Source organism: Ostrea edulis, chromosome 5, assembly GCF_947568905.1.
Source record: "Ostrea edulis chromosome 5, xbOstEdul1.1, whole genome shotgun sequence".
Classification (NCBI taxonomy): Eukaryota; Metazoa; Mollusca; class Bivalvia; order Ostreida; family Ostreidae; genus Ostrea; species Ostrea edulis.
In genome coordinates, this window is record NC_079168.1 from 63,596,433 (window position 1) to 63,619,335 (window position 22,903).

The window sequence follows — 22,903 nt, forward strand, 5'->3', positions numbered from 1 at the left end:
CATATCATATGCTTTGCTCGGTCCAACGGTCACACCATATATATTAATTATATAATGACAATTTTATTTCTATATTCAAAGAGAAGTACCCAGGAATGATAACAAGTTAGTGGCTTTTTAAAAGTCTATTATCATATGTTGTACGCCATTTACAAAACACGGACAAGTCACGGACGCACGGAAATAGAAAAAATACTACAAATCACGGATTCATTTTGCACGGATAATAAAATTGTCCGTGCATTTTTTAAATTATAGAATCAACTGATTTGTGACTTCGAATATACTTTGAATTGTTTTGTGTACACCCCAGGGAATAATTATGTAGTTAGAATCTATCAGTCACAGAAATGTTCAGTGCATTGTGACGTCACCGTAATTGTTTCGTCACAAACATTTGTCCGTGATTTGTATGCAATATTTCCGTGATTCCTTCATTACATTATAATAAACATGTAAAAACTATATTTTTCCATAATACAAGTATTTTATCATTATTTCATATAAATTATTCAATTTACAGAATTTCCGTAAACTTTGGTATCCGTGACTGGAAAGAAAAATCTGTCCGTGATTTGATAAATAATACAAATCACGGATTCATTTTGCACGGATGATAACAATTTCCGTGAATTTAAAAAAAAGGTGTATTATATGTGTACTGACTTGTATTTGACTTCTTAATTTGTCTAGTACTAAGTGTTGAATTGTGACATCGTGGGTGAAACATGAAGGGAATTTATGGAAAATTTCGTTGTTTATGCAATCCATTAAATGGGGTCTCATTGCTTCTGTACTATTAAACGTAATGTATTCTGGGAGTCCACCAAAATACAACTCCACTGCGTTTGCAATTGCATAAACACCACAGTCACTTCCATTTTTCTGAACATCTGAATTCATAAAGTGAACAGTAATATTTTGTTCCGGAGAATGCATTATATTTGCAATGCTCATTTGAGCAGCGGACGAAATCGAATGTGACATTGCAATGTCATAAATTTTACAGATAAAGATATGAAATTGACATTCCGTTTTTAACAAAATTTACTGATCAATAAAATTGAAAACTAGAAACACATTTATCATTATTATTTATCGTAAACACATAAAGTCACGGAAATTGCATGAACAAAAACAAATTCACGGACGATTTTAAAGTCACGGACGATTTTTGTAGTCACGGATACCAAAGTCAAGGAAATTCTGTAAATTGTTCTTATTGAAGAATTATAAGAAATAACAATCGAAATAAAATATTATTCTTGTATTATGAAAGAAGTATAGTCTCCTGTCTGTAATTTAGTGTAAATTTCGCATGTTTATAACAATTACAGTGACGTCACAATGCACGGAAAATGTCCGTGACTGGTAGATTCTACCTACATATATCCCCTACCTACTTGCACAAAAAAAAAATTCAATGTATGTTTGAAGTCACAAATCAATAGCATATTCTATATTTTAAAAAATGCACGGAAAAGTTTATCATCCGTGCAAAATGAATCCGTGATTTGTACTATTTTTATCTGTTTCCGTGCATCCGTGACTGTCCGTGTTTTGTCAACCTCCTATGTTGTATTTCTTATCAAAATCTTCAAGTGTTATAGGAAGGTATTGTATTCATGAAATGATTTCCTTTTAAAAAAGAAATTACCATCTTTAAGCAAGTTACAGTTTGTATTGCTTTAAGAAAGGTTTTTGAGTGAACTAACAAATGTTGTTACCTGTGAGACATTTCTGCTTCACTCTCAAACACCCCATGAGGCCCCATGGCTTCCTCTAGCTTTTGAGAAAGTTTCAAGTCCACTGGTTTTGGTCCATCCAAACTAATTGGAGAGGTTATCCCTGGGTAGCTCTTGGTTGCTTCTAAAGCCATGACTGAAATATGCAATATAAGATTTGAGCATTAAGACAGTTTCCAATACAAGTTGTATCAGTGAAATTATGCTGACAGAGCTTCCTAACATTGGGGTGAGCAAACCTTGTCAGTGAACTTTTGTCAATGAACATTACGAACTGTTAATGAAATTAATTCAACCAATTCTTCCAAGTAAAAGGCATGACTCGTAGCATACTTTCCTCACAGATGGTATAACCATTGTTAGAATTAGCAATATAAATAAAATACCTTTTATTTCCATTATAAAAAACTTACAATAATTGTTTTCTACTGACGTGGGAAAATATTTACAACATACTTCAAATTATTACCTTGATTTGAATCGGAATTTACATGAAATCTTATATCCCTACTCTATCATGTGATTAGAAAAGTCGATGAAATCTACTTTGTTTAGAGTCTTGACGCATAATTCATGATTTCTCCATCGCTCTTTTCTTAAATATGGCGGAAATATGTTTTCGTACCTTCAGAAAAAATTTGAAAACTCGATTATGTATTATTTGATATCCTCTATATTTCCTAAAATTCGAGAAGATATCAAAATTGCTTAAAAATATTTCATACTTTCGTTAAAGTAAAAAAGATACGAAAATAAATACTTTACTCATTAAGTTGTGCATAAAGTATTCGTGCTTCAGATATTCTAATAAAACCATTAACTTTCATATAGAAGCAACATATCAGAAAAGTTATTATTCATCATATGATATTTAAGACTGTTGTGTTTTCAGTTTGAGTGAAAAAAATTGCACAGTGAATCGCTTCTTTTGGCATTTGACACATTTTTTGACCGACTTGTCAAACAACCATCGACTTCCGGTACAAAGTGCTCTGCTTGAACAAGTGAAAAGACAAAAATAATGATTTTGATGTTTGTGTACAATATTTTGGGATGGCTTAAAGACTCGTTTGACTTAACATTATCGAAATTGAAGAATATCGTCACAAGAATTGCTGTTATCATTGCTGTTTTTGTTATTTTGCTGTGGTTCTCTGCATTTTTATACGGCAGCTTTTACTTTGCATATATGCCACCTGTTTCTCTAATTAAAAGGGTGAATTTACAATTCAAGTAAGTAATTCAAGTAAATGAATAATATGTCTACGGTGTGACCGTGTTTGAGGGCGAAGCAAAAAGTATTGGCATTAGTATCTAGACCCATAACGCCTAACAAAACAAAAAATATCTCGGAAGTTAGCACCTAACGTGTGAAGACAGAGCTCATTCAAAGTATTCTAACTTTAGACATTTTTGATCCGCCTATTCATTGAACGCGGGAAACTCAATGCAACTGAAGTAAACAGTGCATTGTGATGTCACATCCAACGTTGGTGTTTAGCAAATTCACAAACATAGGAGACATGGTACAATCGCAATCGTAACTACTCGGCTATTTTCATAACAGCAAATGAACCTCATATGTGGATTGATGCCATGAGAGTCTGTTGCCATATGTACACAAATGCAACTATGACGTCACACGACACAGTGGTACGTTACAATATGAAATGCAAACTTTCATCACATGCATCTAAGATATACATATGTAAGTTATTCTAATATGATAAATTTCCACTTATATGTTTATGTATTAGTTTAGAGTGAATAAGATGTTAATGATACCAAAACTGAATCTGCATTGAAAATCTAAAGAACACATTATACAGGGATTGCCTTTTAACCTCATTCAGAGGCACACTTCTGGCGAAGAAATGCATTGATTTGATGCAATTCTTGTGCCGATCCACGTCCGAGTCTTCTTGCCGGTTACGAAAAAGGACGAGTGTGTGATCTGATTGGGTACAATTGCTTTAATCGAGAAGTGATTATATATATATATATATTAGGGGTGAAACGATGCATCTCGATGCGGCCAAATCGTGATGTAGAGGTCTCGATTCGATGTTCGATTTATTCCGGGTCTGTTTCAGTTCGATACGGTTCTAGAATCATAGCATACATTGTTTTTGATAACACAGTTTCTGATTGGCCAATGGAATTGAAAATTGCCCGATCACGTACAAGTAAACTTTGCTGTACCAAAATGGACACAGTCGAGTTGAAAAATGCACCCCCAATGTATAAATCCTGGCTATAGTGATTGTCAATCTGGTTGTTCGTGTCGTTGGTCATTTTAGTGCTTTGTATTATTTTTTGTATTTGACCTTGTATCTCCATGTTGTGGATCCGACACTTTTAGGTATTGGGTGTTGAAAAATGCACCCCCAATGTATAAATCCTGGCTATAGTGACAGTTCGGCTTTAGGACAAGTGATAAGAGTGTTGCTTTATGTTAAACGCTTTTATATTATGTAGAATTTATTTGCAGAGAGCAATAAATACAATAAACATAAAAAAATCTAAGCATTTTAAAGAATTTGGAACATGCTATTGTATCGAATCGAAAATCATCGAATCGAGACTAAAGTATCGAAAATCGAATCAAATCGAGAAGGTACTGTAATGTATCGTTTCACCCCTCATATATATATATATATATATATATACAAAGCACTAAAATGACCAACGACACGAACAACCAGATTGACAATCTGGTTGTTCGTGTCATTGGTCATTTTAGTGCTTTGTATAATTTTTTGTATTTGACCTTGTATCTCCATGTTGTGGATCCGACACTTTTAGGTATCGGGTGTTGTTGGAACTTAGTGCTTTTATATATATATATATATATATATATATATATATATATATATATATATATATATATATATTTACATATATATATATATGATTAAGAAAATAAGATTTACATGCTTTTATGGATTTTATGTAACATCTCAGAATGACGTGAACTTGGGTACACGAGATTCAAAGTGGAGAAATACATATCCATGCATTAATATTTGAATCGATGCCATTGGGACCAAAATTTTCAAGTTCCATAGGTATGGTTTAATTTTTCATTAGTTTTCTATATTTTCCTTTTAAACATGTATATACGTGTTACCTATAGGGAGAGCTCTCAATCTGACTAAAGTACAGACCTATATTATTGACCTATATTATTAATATATATATAATAATATAGGTCTGTACTTTAGTCAGATTGGGAGAGCTCTGCTCTTAGGCCTTTTGGGCCATGAGAGGGCTTTGCCCTCTATAAAACAATTAAAAATCTTATCTGAATTTTCTTAGAGAGACCAATGCTATTTTATGATCACAACAGGTCCTTAGCTACGAAGGTAATACACTATTTAATTCCTGCTTGAACAAATTTATTTGGATGTCTAGGGGTAGCATTGTTACTAGTTCCACTGCAATCTGAGTTTGATCCTCATGCATGGCAGTGGTTGTATGTAAGAGGTATTGTAGTTGCCCACTTGTACATGTTGTTTCCTCCATGTTTCCCTGTTTCCTTCCATATCAACAACTCCTCGGGGTCCTACTGAATCCCCTGCATTACTAGTTAGGTCCTCTGATCACTTGGCTATCAAGGCCTAAATCCACAGTTCATATAGCCCAAATTGCAACATTCCTCCCTTAAAGTGTTCTTCTCCCTCGAAGACTCTTTTGTCCTTGGCAGGATTTTCAGCTGCAAGTTGTGGGTTGGTTAACAATGTGGGTCGTGTGTCTTCAAGATGTAAACACATTTAAGGAGGAAGGAATGTGGTGGTAAGATATGGGTTCATTAGCCGTGGCCAGATAGCTCAGTTGGTAGAGCATCTGACTAGACATTCAGGAGGCCGGGTTTTAAATTCTGGTCTGGCCCATTACTTTTTTACCTTCCTGTTACATAACTAAGAGATAGGGTGTTTTTTTTGTTTTGTTTTTTTTTATTTTTATTTTTTTACAAAATCTTCTCAATAACCACTGAACAATAAAAGCCCAACTTCTTACATAACAGAATCTTCCTACAATGAAACTAAATAAAAATACAACAGTTTGGTATCAATATTTTTGGGGCATTTTTTTTTTGTCCGGATCGTAACTTTTTTGTCTTTTGACATATGCCTTTGATATTTGGTATGTGGGTTATACCATGATGTCAGGTGCCTTTTTTATGACCTTGACTTTTTCCACTTTCAGTTTTGATGTGCTAAAACAATTCTTCCTAGTTATGATTGTTTTTTAAATGCCCTGCTGAGTTGGTATATACATTGGTAGTCAAGAGCAGAGTGTTACCAGCAATAATGACAGAGAACCTTAACTTGTTGTAGTGGGTTTATTTCGAAATGGAGACTTTTACTCTTATTCTACAAAATCAAATTTTCAACAAAAAGAATTTCCTTAAAAACTATCATCGATGCCCTATCATTTAATAATATGGTTGTACATGCATCGTTTAAAATTTTATTTCTTGAATTTCATATCAAGCATGAGTTTATTGTTTAACAAAAGAATAGAAAGGAAAACATCTTAAAGGGAAAGGCAACCCTAACCACATAGTTGCTTTTATGAATAAAGTATTACTTACTGATATCGTAATTGACAGTCTTTTAACAACAAAAATCCTTGCTTAACAATTAAATCAATATTAATTTATCATGTATTTTAAATTACCCGCTGCTAAGAGAGTGGCCATTGAAGTTTAATTTATGACGTCACACCATCTAATCCGGTTTATTTCATCAGCAGCACTGTAAACATGACAAGTCACGAACAGTTAAGTTTGGAGCCGTATAGATTTGAGCCCGTTCTTTCACAAGGAGATATTGAGAGAAAGAAGACGTTCAGTCGAGTCGCAGACAAGGCAGACGGTAAACATTCTTCATACAAATGTCTTGAACCTCAACTTGTCATTACGCAAATGATGGATCCACAGCTTCATTACGTAGTCTTTTCTTTTTAAATGACTTGGTTGAGTCGGGCATTTCGAGAGAAAAAAACCCAACCTTTTTTCATATCCCCCCTTCGCATTAGTGTAATTAACTGCTTGCCAGGAAGGCATCAACCTATTTATTTGTAAGATCTACCACATGCACATCCTTGATGATCTCACAGGTGCTTGGGTTCAGGACCCCCCCCCCCCCCCCCCCCCCCCCCCCCCCCCCCATCAGAATAACCTACATGAGTTGATTTAATTAATTTTGTTGTTGAAAATATTTCTAATGTATGTCAACGTCTTGCATACTCATAAAGTCAACAACACATGTAATTCACAATAAGCCCTAAAAAAAATACCCTCACTGGTTATTATAAGTTCTGTTGTAATAACCAGTGAGGGATTTTTTTTTTTAAAAAGGCTTATTTTGAATTATTTTGGACTTTATGGGTATGCAAACCATTGTTGACATGCATTAGAAATATTTTCAAGAAAAAAAATAATTAAATCAACTCGTGTAGCATATTTGGGGGGGGGGGGGGGGGGGGGGTCCTGAACCCAAGCACCTGTGGATGATCTTAGAATCTCATCAAAACCGGAATAGACAGTGTGACGTCAAAATTATGGATTTTTGTGGTCTTATATACAAAAGAGTTGCACATCATGGCAGCCTCTATAGATCACGTGAATTTCAATTTTTGACATTTTCAAATTAGTACTGAAGCTTATAGGCCATATATCAACAGAATTGTATGACAAATCTTTGTCATATGATTAATCCTATCATTTATCATGTAAATTAAAATCTTTTGGGTTGCCTTTCCCTTTAAGATAGTGTATTGGGCCTCTTTAAGGAGGTACTCTACATCGTCATAATGGCTGATTTCCTTTTAAAACATGGATGAAAATATGAATATCAGCAATATTTGTCTATTCATTTTAAAATTATTCACCTAGCTGAGTAGTTCAGTAGGTTAGCACATTGACTGCTGAACTGTAGATCACGGGTTCGAGTCCAGCAGGAGTTTTAAATTTTTCTCTGATTGCTTTCAACTAAAACTGCATTTTTTGGCTAAATAAAGTAAATTTGAAAGTTTTCAATTTCGAAATATTGTTGTACATATTCTCCACTTTTCATCCATATCAAATTTCTCTGGTGTAGCATATACCTCCTCAAGTGAGAATAGATAAATGATGATTATTATGAATGAATTTGTAAAACTTTTAGTTTTGATTAAATAAATACAGGTAACTTTTTCACTCTCTATGTTGGAGAGATCTGAGAAATCATCAAGTCAAACATTAACACCCAAAACTGTGTAATGTGTTTTAACTTTAGTGAATCAAAAGACACTGTAACAATGGTGGTACCCTGGAGGTGGGCAGGTGTGATTATCTGTAGATTCACGATTATAAAATTACCAGTATGTCATATCGAGTTCATCTAAGGACAGTTTTGACATGAAGGTAAAGGAGCAGCAATGTTATGTTTCTGTGAAATATTCCACTAATGTAATTTTCTTCGAGTAACTGTAAACATACATTTTATACACAGTACCGTCTTCGCAGGCTAAGTGTAAGCGAATCGGACACATGGCGTGCGAAGATGACACAGTACTTATTTCAGTGTTTCCGTGGTCACATTTAATCTGCGTCATTTCCTATACTAGCGGGCTTTAAGTATGTAAATCATTTTCATATAAGGCATATGCAATGCAGCAGAATCTCAGACCCATGAACCAAACCAAAAATGATATTCAATGAAACTATGACTGGAAATATATATGTGTACAGTATGTATTAAAAAAATAATTTGTGATTAATCATAGTATTTGATTATCCTAGGCCAATCAAATCAATTAATTACCAAATAATGAAAATATCAAAGATGGTCAGACCCTAATGCTACAATGATTATGATAAGTTTTACGTGTCTGATCTCACTCATCTAATAGCGTGTGCTGTACTCTCCTATGTCCTGTGTTCCTCTCGTATGTCAGAGGAGATGAGCCCGATGGCATGTCAATATAAATTGTATACAATGTGCATATTATTTTTTTTCCAGAATATGTGATGATGGAGTAGAAATATGTTCATATCCTGCAGATAATATTACTCTGGTTAATGAAGGTCAAAGTGAGGTATAAAAGAAATATGTACGCAATTTCCAATGATCTCTCCATTGATTTTTTTTTTACCTTAAGAAGTAATTTGGAATGAAAGTTGAAAGTTTTATATTATCGCTTATCGTGGTTTGAGTATACAATTCTAAAACTTGAATCAGTCAAAACAATATACCTACGTTAATATGAATACAAGAGTTAAAAAAACAGACGACATGATTAGGTAATTGATGTTAATCACTTTTTATTCTGAAGAATTTTTTGCAAGGTTAACTTGATTCAAAAATAAGGTTTTCATGGATTATTCTGTACATACATATATAATTAGTAATAAACAATTTGAATTGAACATTTACAAAAATTATGTCCTGCTTATAAAATATTTGATATGACCAGGCAAGATAAAGTGTTGTAAAATTCAATTAATTAACAATATTTATTAATTTTAAACAGTATTTATTTGAGTAGGAAAATGTGAACATGTTTTGATTTGCTTTAGTAGATACAATATTTCCTTCTCCTTAAGGTGTTCGCGAGGGGTGAAGCTTACAGTATAATATTGGAAACTGAACTGCCAGAGTCTCCAATCAACAAGGAATTAGGTAAGTACTTCTGAAAATTAATATCCTAAATTCAGTTTAATTTGTTTTTCATTTTAAGAGAGGTTTGATACAGGTGTATAGATAGTGTGTGGTTTGATACAGGTGTATAGATAGTGTGTGGTTTGATACAGGTGTATAGATAGTGTGTTGTGTGATACAGGTGTATAGATAGTGTACAGTATGATACAGGTGTATAGATAGTGTGTGGTTTGATACAGGTGTATAGATAGTGTACAGTATGATACAGGTGTATAGATAGTGTGGTGTGTGATATAGGTGTATAGATAGTGTGTTGTGTGATACAGGTGTATAGATAGTGTGTTGTGTGATACAGGTGTATAGATAGTGTACAGTATGATACAGGTGTATAGATAGTGTGTGGTTTGATACAGGTGTATAGATATTATACAGTATGATACAGGTGTATAGATAGTGTGTTGTGTGATACAGGTGTATATATAGTGTACAGTATGATACAGGTGTATAGATAGTGTACAGTATGATACAGGTGTATAGATAGTGTGTGGTTTGATACAGGTGTATAGATAGTGTGTTGTGTGATACAGGTGTATAGATAGTGTACAGTATGATACAGGTGTATAGATAGTGTGTGGTTTGATACAGGTGTATAGATAGTGTACAGTATGATACAGGTGTATAGATAGTGTACAGTATGATACAGGTGTATAGATAGTGTACAGTATGATACAGGTGTATAGATAGTGTGTGGTTTGATACAGGTGTATAGGTAGTACATTGTGCTTCTGACCGTTTCAGGTATGGTCATGGTGAAGCTACAGCTGTATGATAAGACTGGACAGACCGTGGCCTGCTCGTCCAGATCTGTAAGTGTAGGTGGTCAGTTCTAATTAACCCTATCTTTCCACTGCATCTCCATTGTATTTTAAAACTTGTGATAAGACAGGCAAGGGAGTATGGGACATTTCAGGTGTCAGCACATTCATATCTAAATTATGTAAATCATATGCAATTTACTCCCCTTATAATAATTATCACTTTTAGGATCTGTAGAAAATTTCATAAGCTTTTTCTCGTATTATTCTAGTTCAACAAAGTGGGACAGTGTAAGTCATGATAACCGGTGGCAGATTTATAGGGGGCCCAGGCCCTCCCCCCCCCCCCCCCCTTTTTCGCCACAAATTTACAAGACATTACTAGCATATATAGATGAAAACTCCAAATTTGGCACCCAAGATGATTGAGTATTTTGGCTAATACTTGACTTTCACATGTACCCCCCCCCCCCTTTTTTTTTGAAATCCTGGATCCACCACTGATATCTGTGTCAGTATTATCAGAACCACAGTGATGCACTATTTAAGGTATTAAGATGATTGTTTTATAAAGTTTTTACTTGAGTCAAGGAAACATCTGGTTATGTACAGTACATCCAGAACGCCTATTCTTACATTAGTGAGAGCCTTGTACAGTACATCCAGAACGCCTATTCTTACATTAGTGAGAGCCTTGTACAGTACATCCAGAACGCCTATTCTTACATTAGTGAGAGCCTTGTACAGTATATCCAGAACGCCTATTCTTACATTAGTGAGAGCCTTGTACAGTACATCCAGAATGCCTATTCTTACATTAGTGAGAGCCTTGAAAATGAAAAGAGAAAAAAATTCTGTATTCAGGAAAACATTTGCCTCGTTTTATTTTCCCTTGTTGTCAGTTGACGAATTCAAGACTGGGCAAAACTGTTTTCTCTCTTATCTTTCATTTAGCACAATTGTGTCTGGGCAAATTAAAAATGGGGCAAAATCATCTGCAAGTGAGAAAGAGTGTAAATAATACGAGGCGAAAATAAGCCTGTATGCAGTATTCTCCTTGTCTGTCGTATCATATGGAATCTTCTAGGTAGATAACCCAGTAGTGAATATTCACAGATTTACAGATCATATACCAACACTTCTTTTACCAGGTCACAAGTCATGCTGCTCACATTAACAAGAAAATACAGAGCGATTATATAAAGCAAAGTTAATCTCTCATTACATGGAGATATGGATTCTTAGTTTATTCTTTGTTTATACTATTTAACTAAGCAATAATTCCTTGTCTGCTTCCTTTTTAATTCACATTCAGACTACTGTTACTAACTCATTTTCGTTTTGCATGTTTGCTCTGTTTTCTGTTTCTCTGTATGATTGCAGCTCTTCTGTGTGGTAAGAGGGGTTGATTATTTTATTGTTTTTTCGGAATAAATCCATGTAAATTTACATATCTGTAAATACAATCTATCTTAACTACTAAACTACAGTAACTGATGTTTTCAGAAATATTCTGATTACATGTGTACCTTGAATAAAATGATTAAATGTACATTTGTACAAGAATGTATATATGTGTACAAGAATGTATATATGTGTACAAGAATGTACATATGTGTACAAGAATGTATATAATGTATATATGTGTACAAGAATGTATATAATGTATATATGTGTACAAGAATGTATATAATGTATATATGTGTACAAGAAAGTATATATGTGTTCAAGAATGTATATAATGTATATATGTGTACAAGAATGTATATATGTGTACAAGAATGTATATAATGTATATATGTGTACAAGAATGTATATAATGTATATGTGTACAAGAATGTGTATACTATCTGGAGATTGCTCGGATTATTTGTAGGTAATGCTGCATTACAGATCGGAGTTGTTGCGTATAATTGACACATTTGTGTTTTCTCCTCTACTTCTCTCAGGATTTGCAGAACAAAAGCAATCATTAAATGTTGATTTTTATAGGAACTACATTGACGACTCTGTGAGTATAATTACATTCACATCCATCCTCACAATGTCAAGGTTTTGTGATTATGTACTTCCGTAATCACAAAACCTTGATTTGTGAGGATGATTTATATCTTGTGATCTGTCATTAAAAAAAAATTACCTTCTTAAGCACCACTCTGACTCTATTCACAAGTACTCTGAAGTTGATAGGTAAAATGATGCTGAAGTTCCTCACTGATACTGTCTATGAAGTCAACAGTTTGCCGAAATTTCTATGGGCACATATTATGCTCCTTTATTAGCTGACCTGTTTCTGTATCCTTATGAGGCAGAATTTATTCAAAAGCTTCTAAAATGTACATGAGAAGAAAAAATCTCTTGCTGTAACCTTTAACTCAGAATTTAGATATATGGATGATGTTTTATCTATTAAAAATACTCATATTTATACCCCACAGAGTTATTATCCCTTTTGAACTTAGAATTTCAAGCCCATCTGTCCTGTTCTTGTCAGCGCAACTCCTCTGGGACCGCTCAACAGAATTTTGTTAAACTTTGTAGTTAATAAGTACACACTTTGTAGATGTGCATATTCCCAGAAAATTCTGATTTAATAATTTTTCTGGGAGTTATGCCCCTTTTGAACTTAGAATTTCGAGCCTGTCTATCCTGTTCTTCCAGTAATGCATAGCATTACCATTCATTATGTGAGACATTGTCAAGCAATGTTGGAGTGTGGGGTATATGAGCTTGCTCACTTTTGCTTTCTTTCATTGTTCATATGTCGAATTAATATATCTCATTTAACTTGAAATGAAAGACTCCACAGAATCTTCGATATCTGCTAGGTACTTAGATATTCATATGTCGATTCAGTATATCCCTGTGAACTCGAAATAAAAGATACCACAGAGTCATCTGCTTTTGCTTCATACTTAGATATTTTATTGAACATAGATGCTAATGGCAATGAGTGAAAAATTCTCCGGTGGGGTGTAAAACAACATACAAAACCAAAAGTTGTTAGATATAGGTGCATTCCACCATAGATATTGTGATAGAAATATGGATTTACTTAAAAATACTTCTTTGACAATTTCAGTATAATCCAGCCATTGGAGCATATATAGAGGTTCAGAATTTAAAGATACAAATTTATTCAGCAACACTGAAGATACATGCTCATTTTACTGGTTTGAGGTGTGTATGATTGATATGAGCTTTCTAAAACAAACAAACAAAAAAAACAATATAGATTATTCAGAAATTAATGTGAATAAATAGCAGTTTCAAATAAAATGAATCCATTTTCAGAACATTTGTCTCCAAACAGGTATATGTTGTTCCATTGGCCACTCCTCTCTGCTGCCATAGGAACGACCCTCAATATGTGTCTGCTTAGCTTCATGGCACTGTTGTCATGGTACCAGATTTACTACAGTAGAGGAAATGGTAATTCTTTTGAATATGAGCCAGACAGGAAACCTAAAGACAGAAGTGAAATGGAGGAAAGAAGAAAGAATATACGAGAAATGCTGGCAAAAGAAAGAAAAGGTAAATATTCAGCCAAGAGTTTTTGGTCCACTATGCTCTCCACAAACCCTTATGTGGGGAGCGGAGTAGACCAAAAACCCATGGCTTGCAATTCTCAAATTATCAGACATGACAGTGTATGTATATTTAAAGATTAGGATAATAAGACAATCCGTAAAATCACATGTAAGATATGGTGAAGTACATCACATATATTACAAGAAATTTTTACTTTTTATGAAAATGTATCTACACTTAATATCGACAAGGTTTCGTACATAGTCAGCCATTTTGAATTGTGGGTCTTTTTTTCTTCTTTTCCTTTTTTTTCATCAAACATACATTTTCTATCCCCCTGCAATCCATTGTGAGTGGATATAGTAATGAGATTTTTCCTGTGTAGGCACTCTACAGGCCACATTTTTTGCTCGATTGAATTGATACTTCACATTTAGCTTTGTTAGCAATGGAGGAAAACCCCTATTGATGATGGGATCAAAATGTGAAAGATCAAGGTCACTACAGGACTTTATAGAGAAGCTTGTAGACACTGATTGTGATTGGGATATGTCCTGCCTTGCTGAGGTCTTGTTTCTTATTGACTCTCACCACATTGTGCTGATTAATATTGGACCTGACACATGGTCTACTGCATTGTGCTGATTGATATTGGACCTGACACATGATCTACTGCTATTCTGCTCTTGGGCCATCAAACTTAGACAAGCTCACTTTTGATCTCAGTTTCATTTTTGATCTCAGTCTCACTTTTGATCTCAGTTTCACTTTTGATCTCAGTTTCACTTTTTCATTAAATGTTCAAAGTTCCTTCTATAAAAGAGACACTTAAATGAAAAATAAGCTTTTCTAAGTTTTATGGCTCTAGAACCTGAAAGAATCATTATTTTGGTAATGTCAGGGCTTGTGTAATGTGTAGTACAATTTTTAAACGGAGAAAAGATAATTTGACATGTTTGAAAACGAAATAGAAGCACTGAATTTTTTTTGTTTTAGAAACACTGAATTTGCATGTATGGCAAGAAAGGTCTGTAACCCTCATAACCCTTGTAGTAACCCTGCATTTAATGATAAGTGGGTGTTTAGAGAAAGGTCTGTAACACTCGCAACCTTAAAATAAAGGTGGTTGATATGTACTAGCTTTTTAGCACTATAAGACATAGATGTTTCATATGCTAAATTGGACAAAAATATTGCCCCTATTGTAACCTGGTTACAAAATTGCCACCCGGGGAAACTGCTCTGATTTCTTGACATATCTATGAATTTGACCATGTGTACATTCATTTCTAGCAACAGTGGCACAAATGACAGGTAGACCTCCACCATATTCAGAAGATCCAGAGCAATCTTCCAAACTAGAGACAATGGGTAGCAGAGAAGACTATGAAGATGTAGTGGACAGTCTAATTGCACCAATGGACTTAGAGGATTCAGAACGTGACTTCTTATTGCGTCATAGACGCCCGGTGATCTCTTCATGACAAATCCTACAGATTTCAGTTTTTTATTTATGTATATTATTAGGCCCCACCCTATGGTAGGTGCTCTATAGTAATCATTCTGTCTGTCTGTCCGTCCATCAGCACTTCCTATGACACATGACAACTTTTTAAAGCTTCCTTGGGAAGAATTTCGTAAATTTTATACATAATACTTGGATTAGGCAGAGGAAGACCCCATTCAATTTTTAGATTTACTGGCTTTGTTACGGAGTTATGGGACTTACCATCAGTAAGATAATAGATAATAGTACCATATAACTTGAGAAGATTTTCATAGAATTGTAAAAGTAATGTTTGGATTAGAAAGAGGAAAACTTTTCGATTTTCATATTTACCTGTTTTGTTATTATGGGACTTAGAATTTTTTATTTTAAAATATTCATTGTGGGGCCCTCTCTGACTTTATATCAGTTTTCTAGTTTTTATTTTTATTATATTTTATTTATCATCTTTGATCACAAGTTAGAACCAAATTTGCACAAAATATACCAAATGAAAGAAAAAAGATAATAATAGATTAAAGAGTCAAGCTGGTATAAACATTGTTTATACATTGTGCATTTTTAATTCCTTACTCTGTATTTTTTATACTTTTCTATGTATTCAACGTTTGTTACCTTTGTTACATGTATGTAACCTTACATGAAAAATTTATCAATGATTCGAAAAGACTTTATGAGCAAACTGATTTTGTCACAATAATTTAAGAGTGTAAATGATTATGTGCAAATGTTGGTATATTACTGTTGTAAGTGTAAACTGATATTGTAAACCAACTTTTATTTGCGGCTACTTTATTTCGTTATTCACCTAAATAAAAGTTCCTTTACAGTATGTCACTTGGCATTAACTGATAGGCCAGTAATATTATGCAATATTAACTACTGTTTCAATAATATTACACGACAATTACCAAGTATAGAGGTGTTTCAAAAAGGTTACTGGTAAATGTTTATACCTACAAGTATATGTTGTAAAGTCAAGATTAATTGTGAAATCTTTCTGCAATTTTTTTTTTTATTTTCGTGCTAATTATGGAAATGTGCAGAGCACCATATAATGATTTTTGTTTCTGAAAGTCTCAAAACATTGAAGAAAAATAATTCCAGATATGAGATTAGTATTTTCTGCTGTTTAATCAGTAAACAGTTAAGTAGATTTTCGTATACACTGACGTACAATATACAGTAAAACACATTTATAATGAAAAGTTGGGGACAAACAATTTAATTCATTATAAATATTATTTGTTGTATCTAATAAGTTAATGATATGTTTTAAAACTACAGGAGATGAAAATCCCTTCACTGTTGGAGTGAATTCATTATAAGTGTGTTCACTGTAACTGTGTTTTACTGTATAATACCATTTTATGTACTTGCTGTCAAGGATTTTTCCATTCCCTCAGTTTTTGGTTTTTAAGCTTGTGCCTTTTGTTTAATTTGTCATGATAAATATTATTCTGTAATATACTCGTATATTTCAGTTTTTAGATATTGTCATTATCCTCCTGAGAGATTTTCATTTCCTTTGTCTTCACGGTCATTTGTTTGTACATCCGATGCTCACAAATTTTTCTTACTTTTGATAAAAACTACGTGTTTTGAACATCAGGAGTGAACTTTACTCTGTTTACAGCATTTATTAACAGAGCAGGGCAGTAAATATCTCTCTTGAATAGTCCCACTATGACATATCCTTGTGACACTGCACATCACTACTAGATTTGATTTTTAAAATTGTCTACAAGAAAAAGTATCACACTGCAATGTTATCAACCAACATTTTAACAAGGGCGTTTTGTAAGCATTTTTTTAATGACCAATACATCAGTATTATTGAAGGAATATGCTAAATAGGAACAATCATGTGCATTATCATCGATTTTATTCGTGTAACAACAATTTAAAAAAAAAAAGGAGTGGATCGAGGGGCTGATGTCTGTGTAGCTTTTCCCACCCACATGTGTTCAAAGGTCATGAATGTAAAAGAATCAAGATTATGAAGGAATTAGCGATTACATTTTGTGTTCATTCTTTGATAGACATGATAGATGCTGTAAGTATTTCCATGTGTTGTTAATCACATGTATCTCCTCTTTAAACCATACACAGTGTTTAATTATGTGTTGTCAGTATCTTTATTTAATGAATTGCTTAACTAAGGGAAAGTATGTGTAGTGGTAATTCACATGAAAATCTCATAATTGCATATTTAGTGTAAATAACATCCCACACCTAGATAGTCATGTTTACAGAAGTCTTATATAACTGCTATTGGTGAGAAATTTATTTAATCTTTTTATAAACATAGTTCAATAATCTACTCCACAAAAATGTCTGCTGTTCTGTAGTGTGGACACCTTTTATCTGATTGTGGGACTTTGAATCTGGAGGATGGTATTAGAAAGAGAGGTACTTGTAGTTGTAACAATTTAATGTTTAGTTATCGTGTATATGTAGTATATATACTGCTCAGTGTTATTCTAGTTATCCCCCAAGTCTTTCAGTGCTGGAATGTATAAATAAATGTATTTTGTCACATTGAATAATGTTGAAACAAGAGATCATTTTTTTTAGTGCTTTTAGGCAAAGCATGTGACTTATGAAGTGCATTTGAGACCACCTGTTGATCTCGTGCTCAGTTCTTAGAGTTGTGAATAACGAGAACATGTGCGTATGAACATGTTCTTTGACTACACTACCTACAGAGGTGTGGTGAGTTCTTGTACTTCAAACCAACCAGTTTTCCTGATGCATACTTGGCGTTCAGGATCGGCAAAGAACAGTGATCTCGAACGCACTCATCGAGTCCTGTCTCCTTTTTTATTGATCATTTTGAATAAATTTCCAGATTTTCTTATAGATATGGCAATAAATGCTTATTTTTTTGCTATCACACACACAATAGTTTTTTTTTTAAAAAAAGAACATTATGAAAGCTCTCTAAAGCAATCATTGTTTGACTGAATTCAAACAAATGAGTTTTGAAAATTTTGGGGTCGAAATGTTCTTTAAAAGTACTCTGAATCTGATTTTCAGTCCCTCTATGTCAAGAACTTTGTGAAAGTTTCAAGTGTATGCCATGTATAATCTGTAATTTTAAGTTGTATAATTGATGATAATAAATCAATTTTATGTTATTTGCAGTAAGTAGTTTTGAATCTTTTGGTTGCACAGAACTTGGAGCCAAAATAATATGCTAAATTTTATTCATTTTGTTATAATTAAATGCTGAATAAAACAAGAAACAGTATGGTTAGCCTTGTACTTCATTAAAACTGTACACAGTAAATCATGTGCTTATAACAAACACGCTTTATAACGAATTTATTCCCTATGAGAGGGAATTATTTAAACTGTTATTGGATGTAACAAAGTTTGGTTATAATGAATTCATGACCCTTGCCATAACCATGTTGTACTGTAATTTACATGATTCAATGTTTAAAGTTATGAAATACAAATTCTTTCTCAAATTTTTTTATCTGTTCAATGGACTCCTTATAAGTTACATACTACTATGTAGATTCCATGGAGGTTTTACTGCAGTCAATTTTCTAATCAAAATGTCCATCTGTCTTTGAAGAATCGGCCAATTTCAGAGAAACTTATTTTATTGTTCTGACTCGAGATTTATAGGTTAAATCATGTTAAGCAGGCAACAACAATCATGATATAAAATTGCATTTTACATAAGAAAACGATCAAATGTTCTATGAACTGTGCCTTGTGATAACTTAAAAGAATCTGAAAATTATCCATGTGTCTCGGTACCTAGAAATATCTTTTCTTTGAACTCGTATTACTGAATTTATGTGTGCCCCTGAAGGAATGTTTACAAACTTTGTGTACAACCATTGGTAGTTTTCGTGAATGTTTACAGAAACGACCAACCCGTGGTTCATTCTAAGTTCTGTTTGTACACAATGAAACATGTTATTGTTGGATGGTCAGTCCACTGAATTTAAAAGTGAAGGGATTTTAAAGCATTATCACAAAATTTGACGATTTACTTACCTCCATGTCTCGCGTCTACACACAGTAATCACTACTACATCACCGGAAGTCATAACAGTAATCGCAGTTTCATTATTACTCAATCGACAGTAATCATTTCTCCACACAAGCATAGGGGGTGAACAATATCCAATATTGTACATATACCTTTAGTCAGTAATTTTAAATTTACCAATGTTTTGGGTGCAGTAAAAATTGATAACTATTAAGTCTAACAACTTGATGCTTGTATGCTATAAATTATATATAGGAATTGAAGATGAGCATTGATTTCACGGTCAGAGTGTTGTGTTTTCCACATTTTCATGGAAGTGTTCCTCTCTGCGGTGTCCTTGTTATTTCTGCTCTTCCTGCGTCAAACTTGTATGGATGGATCAAAAGGCATGCACCATTGGTGCTGTGTAACAGGAAGGAGGAAAATGCAATGGACCAGACTGGGATTCAAACTCGGGCCCCCTGAATCTCTAGCTTACTGGCCATCAGCAATCAAACCTGTCTGACCGCTACATTCCTCCTTCCTTAAATGTCTTCCTACCTTGAAAACATCAATCCAGGATCTTTATCCCCTGACAGGCATTTTCACCTGTCGGTTCCAGGGTCTGGTGTATGGCACCAAATGTAACTGAAAAGGAGAAAATGCAATGGACCAGACTGGGACTCGAACACAGGCCCCCTGAATCTCCAGTCAAATGCTCCACCAACTAAGCCATTCGACGGCCAAACCCGTCCAACATCACATGCAGCTGCATGGGAACAAAATTTTCGAGATGAGTGATTAGGTTAAAGACTTAATGTAATGTGTCTAACAGGGATGTAACTGAGTATCAGTTAATTGTTCATGAAATTCTAACTATGGCATAATTTCTGGATGAATGACCAGATTGGGATTAGTGTTTTTATACGTCCGTCGAAGACGGGATGTACATGTATTATGGTATATGGCTCTGCATATGTCCGTCCGTCCATATGTCCATCTGGACCTTGTGGGCAGGATACAGACCGAACCGTAAGCTCGAGGATTGTACAATTAGGTACATTTGATCACCATGATGAGAGGAAGATGCCTATTGTTTTTCAAGGTCAAAGGTCAAGATCATATTTTCACTTAAAAGGAAAGGCAACCCTAAGCACATTGTTGCTTTTATGAATAAAGTATTACTAACTGATATCGTAAATAACAGTCTTTAACAACAAAAATCCTTGCTTAACAATTAAATCAATATTAAACTATCATATATTTTAATTACCCGCCGCTAAAAGAGCGGCCATTGAAGTTTAATTTATGACTTCACACCGCCAGTTCAGCAGCACTGTAAACATGACAAGATACGAACAGTTATAAGTTTGGAGCCGTATAAATTTGAGCCCGTTCTTTTGTAAGAAGTAATTACGAAAAGAAGACGTTATAGATTGAAGTCAAGTTGCAGACCAGACAGACGGTACACGTTTCTTCATACAAATGTCTCGAACCTCAGCTTGTCATTACGCAAATGATGGATCCACAGTTTACATAGTCTTTTCTTTTCAGATGACGTGCATGGTTGGGTCAGGAATTTCAAGAGAAAAAAAACTTTTTTCACATCCCTCCCTTCGCATTAGTGTAATAAACTGCTGGACAGGAAGGCATCAACCTATTTACAATGTATTCGAAAAATCTGCCACTTGCTATCAAAACCGGAACAGACGGTGTGACGTCAAAATTATTGATTTTTTTGGTCTGAATACAATAGATTTCCACATCATGGCAGCCTCTATAGATAGTGGGAATTTCAATTTTTAACGTTTTCAAATTAGTACTGAAGCTTATCAGTAGGCTATATATCAAGAGAATAGAATGACAAATCTTTATCATATAATTAATCCTATCAACAGAACAGAATGACAAATCTTTATCATATAATCAATCCTATCAACAGAATAGAATGACAAATCTTTATCAATATAATCAATCCTATCAACAGAACAGAATGACAAATCTTTATCATATAATCAATCCTATCAACAGAATAGAATGACAAATCTTTATCATATAATTAATCCTATCGTTTATTATGTAAAACATTTTTGGGTTGCCTTTCCCTTTAAGTAGGAATATCTATAGTAGGAAACCCATGTGGGCAGGATACAAACCCAACCGTAAGCTCCAGGATATTGCAACTTGGTACATTCGATCACCATGATGAGAGGAAGATGCCTATTGTTTTTCAAGGTTGCAGTATCACTTAGTTGGAAAACATTTTAGGTAGGATACAAACCGAACTGTTAGGGCTAGGACCTTCAAACTTTGTACACATACACTTTATGCCAAGTGGAGGATGCCTATTGTTTCTAAAGGTTCAAGGTCGTAGTTGCAGGATGCAGAGCGATTTGTTAGGGCAAGGATCGATCCCATTAAACTTGGTATACATACATCTTATGCCAAGTGAAAATATTACATAGAGAGTACATGATTTGTCTTGTTTTTTTCGATCCAAAGAAAGTATGTCACGTACACCCTGATGATTGCTGATACTACTTGAAGGCAAGTTCTGCAAATCATGGTGAGTAAGAAAAACGCCCTATATTAGCTTAATTTCACTGGCGTATTACGTACCGTACGTTGGCAGTACTCTTGTTTTAAAAGGAGGAATAACACACCAGAGAAATCTTTTAAAAGGAATATACATGTTTTGCTGATATTTATATTTTCATCAAAGTTTAAAAAGTCAGTTAGCTTCATTTTGTTCCTATTTATCTTACATTCATAATTATTTCTTAAGTTTATATGTATTCTACTTCTTTTAATCTGTGTTTATTTTACTAATTAATATCTGTCTGTATGTATGTTATATGCAGGACCATATTGAAAACTAGCATTATTGCTAAATATGTAATCCTGGATAAATAAAGGCTTTATTATTTATTATTATTAGCCATTACGACGATGTATTATTCCTACTAAGAAAATGCATTTTAATTAATGCATTTTCTCCATATGAGCCCCATCCTTTGCATATAGGTTTGTTCCTATTGGTTGTCAAGGTCACTAAAATATTTATCAATCTATCAGGAATATAACAAGCATTAGCACATGAAGAGCTGGGCCCAATAGCTATTAATGTCACTGGAGGGGGGGATTTCCTTGTAAACTAGATTTTGTTGTGTAGTTTATATTTGATTTAATTCAAATAAATGAAACAAAAAATCTTCTCAACACATTTTATAAGCACCATGTCCTGTTTCCAAACCCATGACACAATTAAACTTTACATTTATAGTAGAGGGTGGTTCCTTGCTGATAATTACGTTATAGTAGAGGGTGGTTCCTTGCTGATAATTACGTTAGAGTAGAGGGTGGTTCCTTGCTGATAATTACGTTAGAGTAGAGGGTGGCTCCTTGCTGATAATTACGTTAGAGTAGAGGGTAGCTCCTTGCTGATAATTATGTTACAGTAGATGGTGGCTCTTTGCTGATAATTACGCTACAGTAGACGGTGGCTCCTTGCTAATAATCACGTTACAGTAGAGGGTGGCTCCTTGCTGATAATTACGTTACAGTAGAGGGTGGCTCCTTGCTGATAATTACGTTACAGTAGTGGGTGGCTCCTTGCTGATAATTACGTTACAGTAGAGGGTGGCTCCTTGCTGATAATTACGTTA

General features: G+C 34.0%; 2 protein-coding genes and 1 long non-coding RNA gene across 7 annotated transcripts in view; 1 reads left to right on the forward strand and 2 right to left on the reverse strand.

Annotated features, from left to right (window-relative positions):
* Nucleotides 1-2,502, reverse strand: part of LOC125651749 (poly(A) polymerase type 3-like) — a 39,950-nt gene extending 37,448 nt beyond the window's left edge. For 3 of the 4 annotated variants that reach the window (XM_048880497.2, XM_048880496.2, XM_048880495.2), the window contains exons 1-2: nucleotides 2,215-2,371; nucleotides 1,728-1,881 (exon numbers count right to left, since the gene is read on the reverse strand). In XM_048880497.2, coding sequence (XP_048736454.1) covers nucleotides 1,728-1,879 — 152 coding nt within the window. In that variant the 5' untranslated portion in view covers nucleotides 1,880-1,881; nucleotides 2,215-2,371. Of the gene's footprint in view, nucleotides 1-1,727; nucleotides 1,882-2,214 lie in introns of all 4 variants that reach the window. The other variant, XM_048880494.2, reaches the window with a different exon arrangement.
* A 196-nt stretch (nucleotides 2,503-2,698) lies between these two features.
* Nucleotides 2,699-18,708, forward strand: LOC125651753 (seipin-like). 2 transcript variants are annotated; one of them, XM_048880506.2, is made up of 8 exons: nucleotides 2,699-2,978; nucleotides 8,756-8,831; nucleotides 9,340-9,415; nucleotides 10,193-10,260; nucleotides 12,086-12,220; nucleotides 13,292-13,389; nucleotides 13,523-13,743; nucleotides 15,034-18,708. In XM_048880506.2, the coding sequence occupies exons 1-8, from the start codon at nucleotides 2,767-2,769 to the stop codon at nucleotides 15,222-15,224; spliced, it is 1,077 nt and encodes a 358-aa protein (XP_048736463.1). In that variant the 5' UTR covers nucleotides 2,699-2,766; the 3' UTR covers nucleotides 15,225-18,708. The 2 variants fall into 2 exon arrangements, with proteins under 2 accessions (XP_048736463.1, XP_048736462.1); XM_048880505.2 differs by having other exon boundaries at nucleotides 2,702-2,978; nucleotides 10,193-10,266.
* LOC130054660 (uncharacterized) lies at nucleotides 13,216-19,861 on the reverse strand. The gene is made up of 2 exons (XR_008802985.1): nucleotides 19,800-19,861; nucleotides 13,216-13,624 (listed from the first exon to the last, which is right to left on the reverse strand). It is a non-coding gene; the product is annotated as an uncharacterized LOC130054660 (long non-coding RNA).
* Between the last annotated feature and the right edge of the window lie 3,042 nt (nucleotides 19,862-22,903).

Coding starts and splice junctions, on each gene's coding strand:
- LOC125651753 (XM_048880505.2), top strand. CDS start 2,767: ATGATTTTGATGTTTGTGTACAATATTTTGGGATGGCTTAAAGACTCG. Junction 9,416..10,192: donor TCCAATCAACAAGGAATTAG/GTAAGTACTTCT, acceptor TGACCGTTTCAG/GTATGGTCATGGTGAAGCTA. Junction 13,744..15,033: donor GCTGGCAAAAGAAAGAAAAG/GTAAATATTCAG, acceptor ATTCATTTCTAG/CAACAGTGGCACAAATGACA.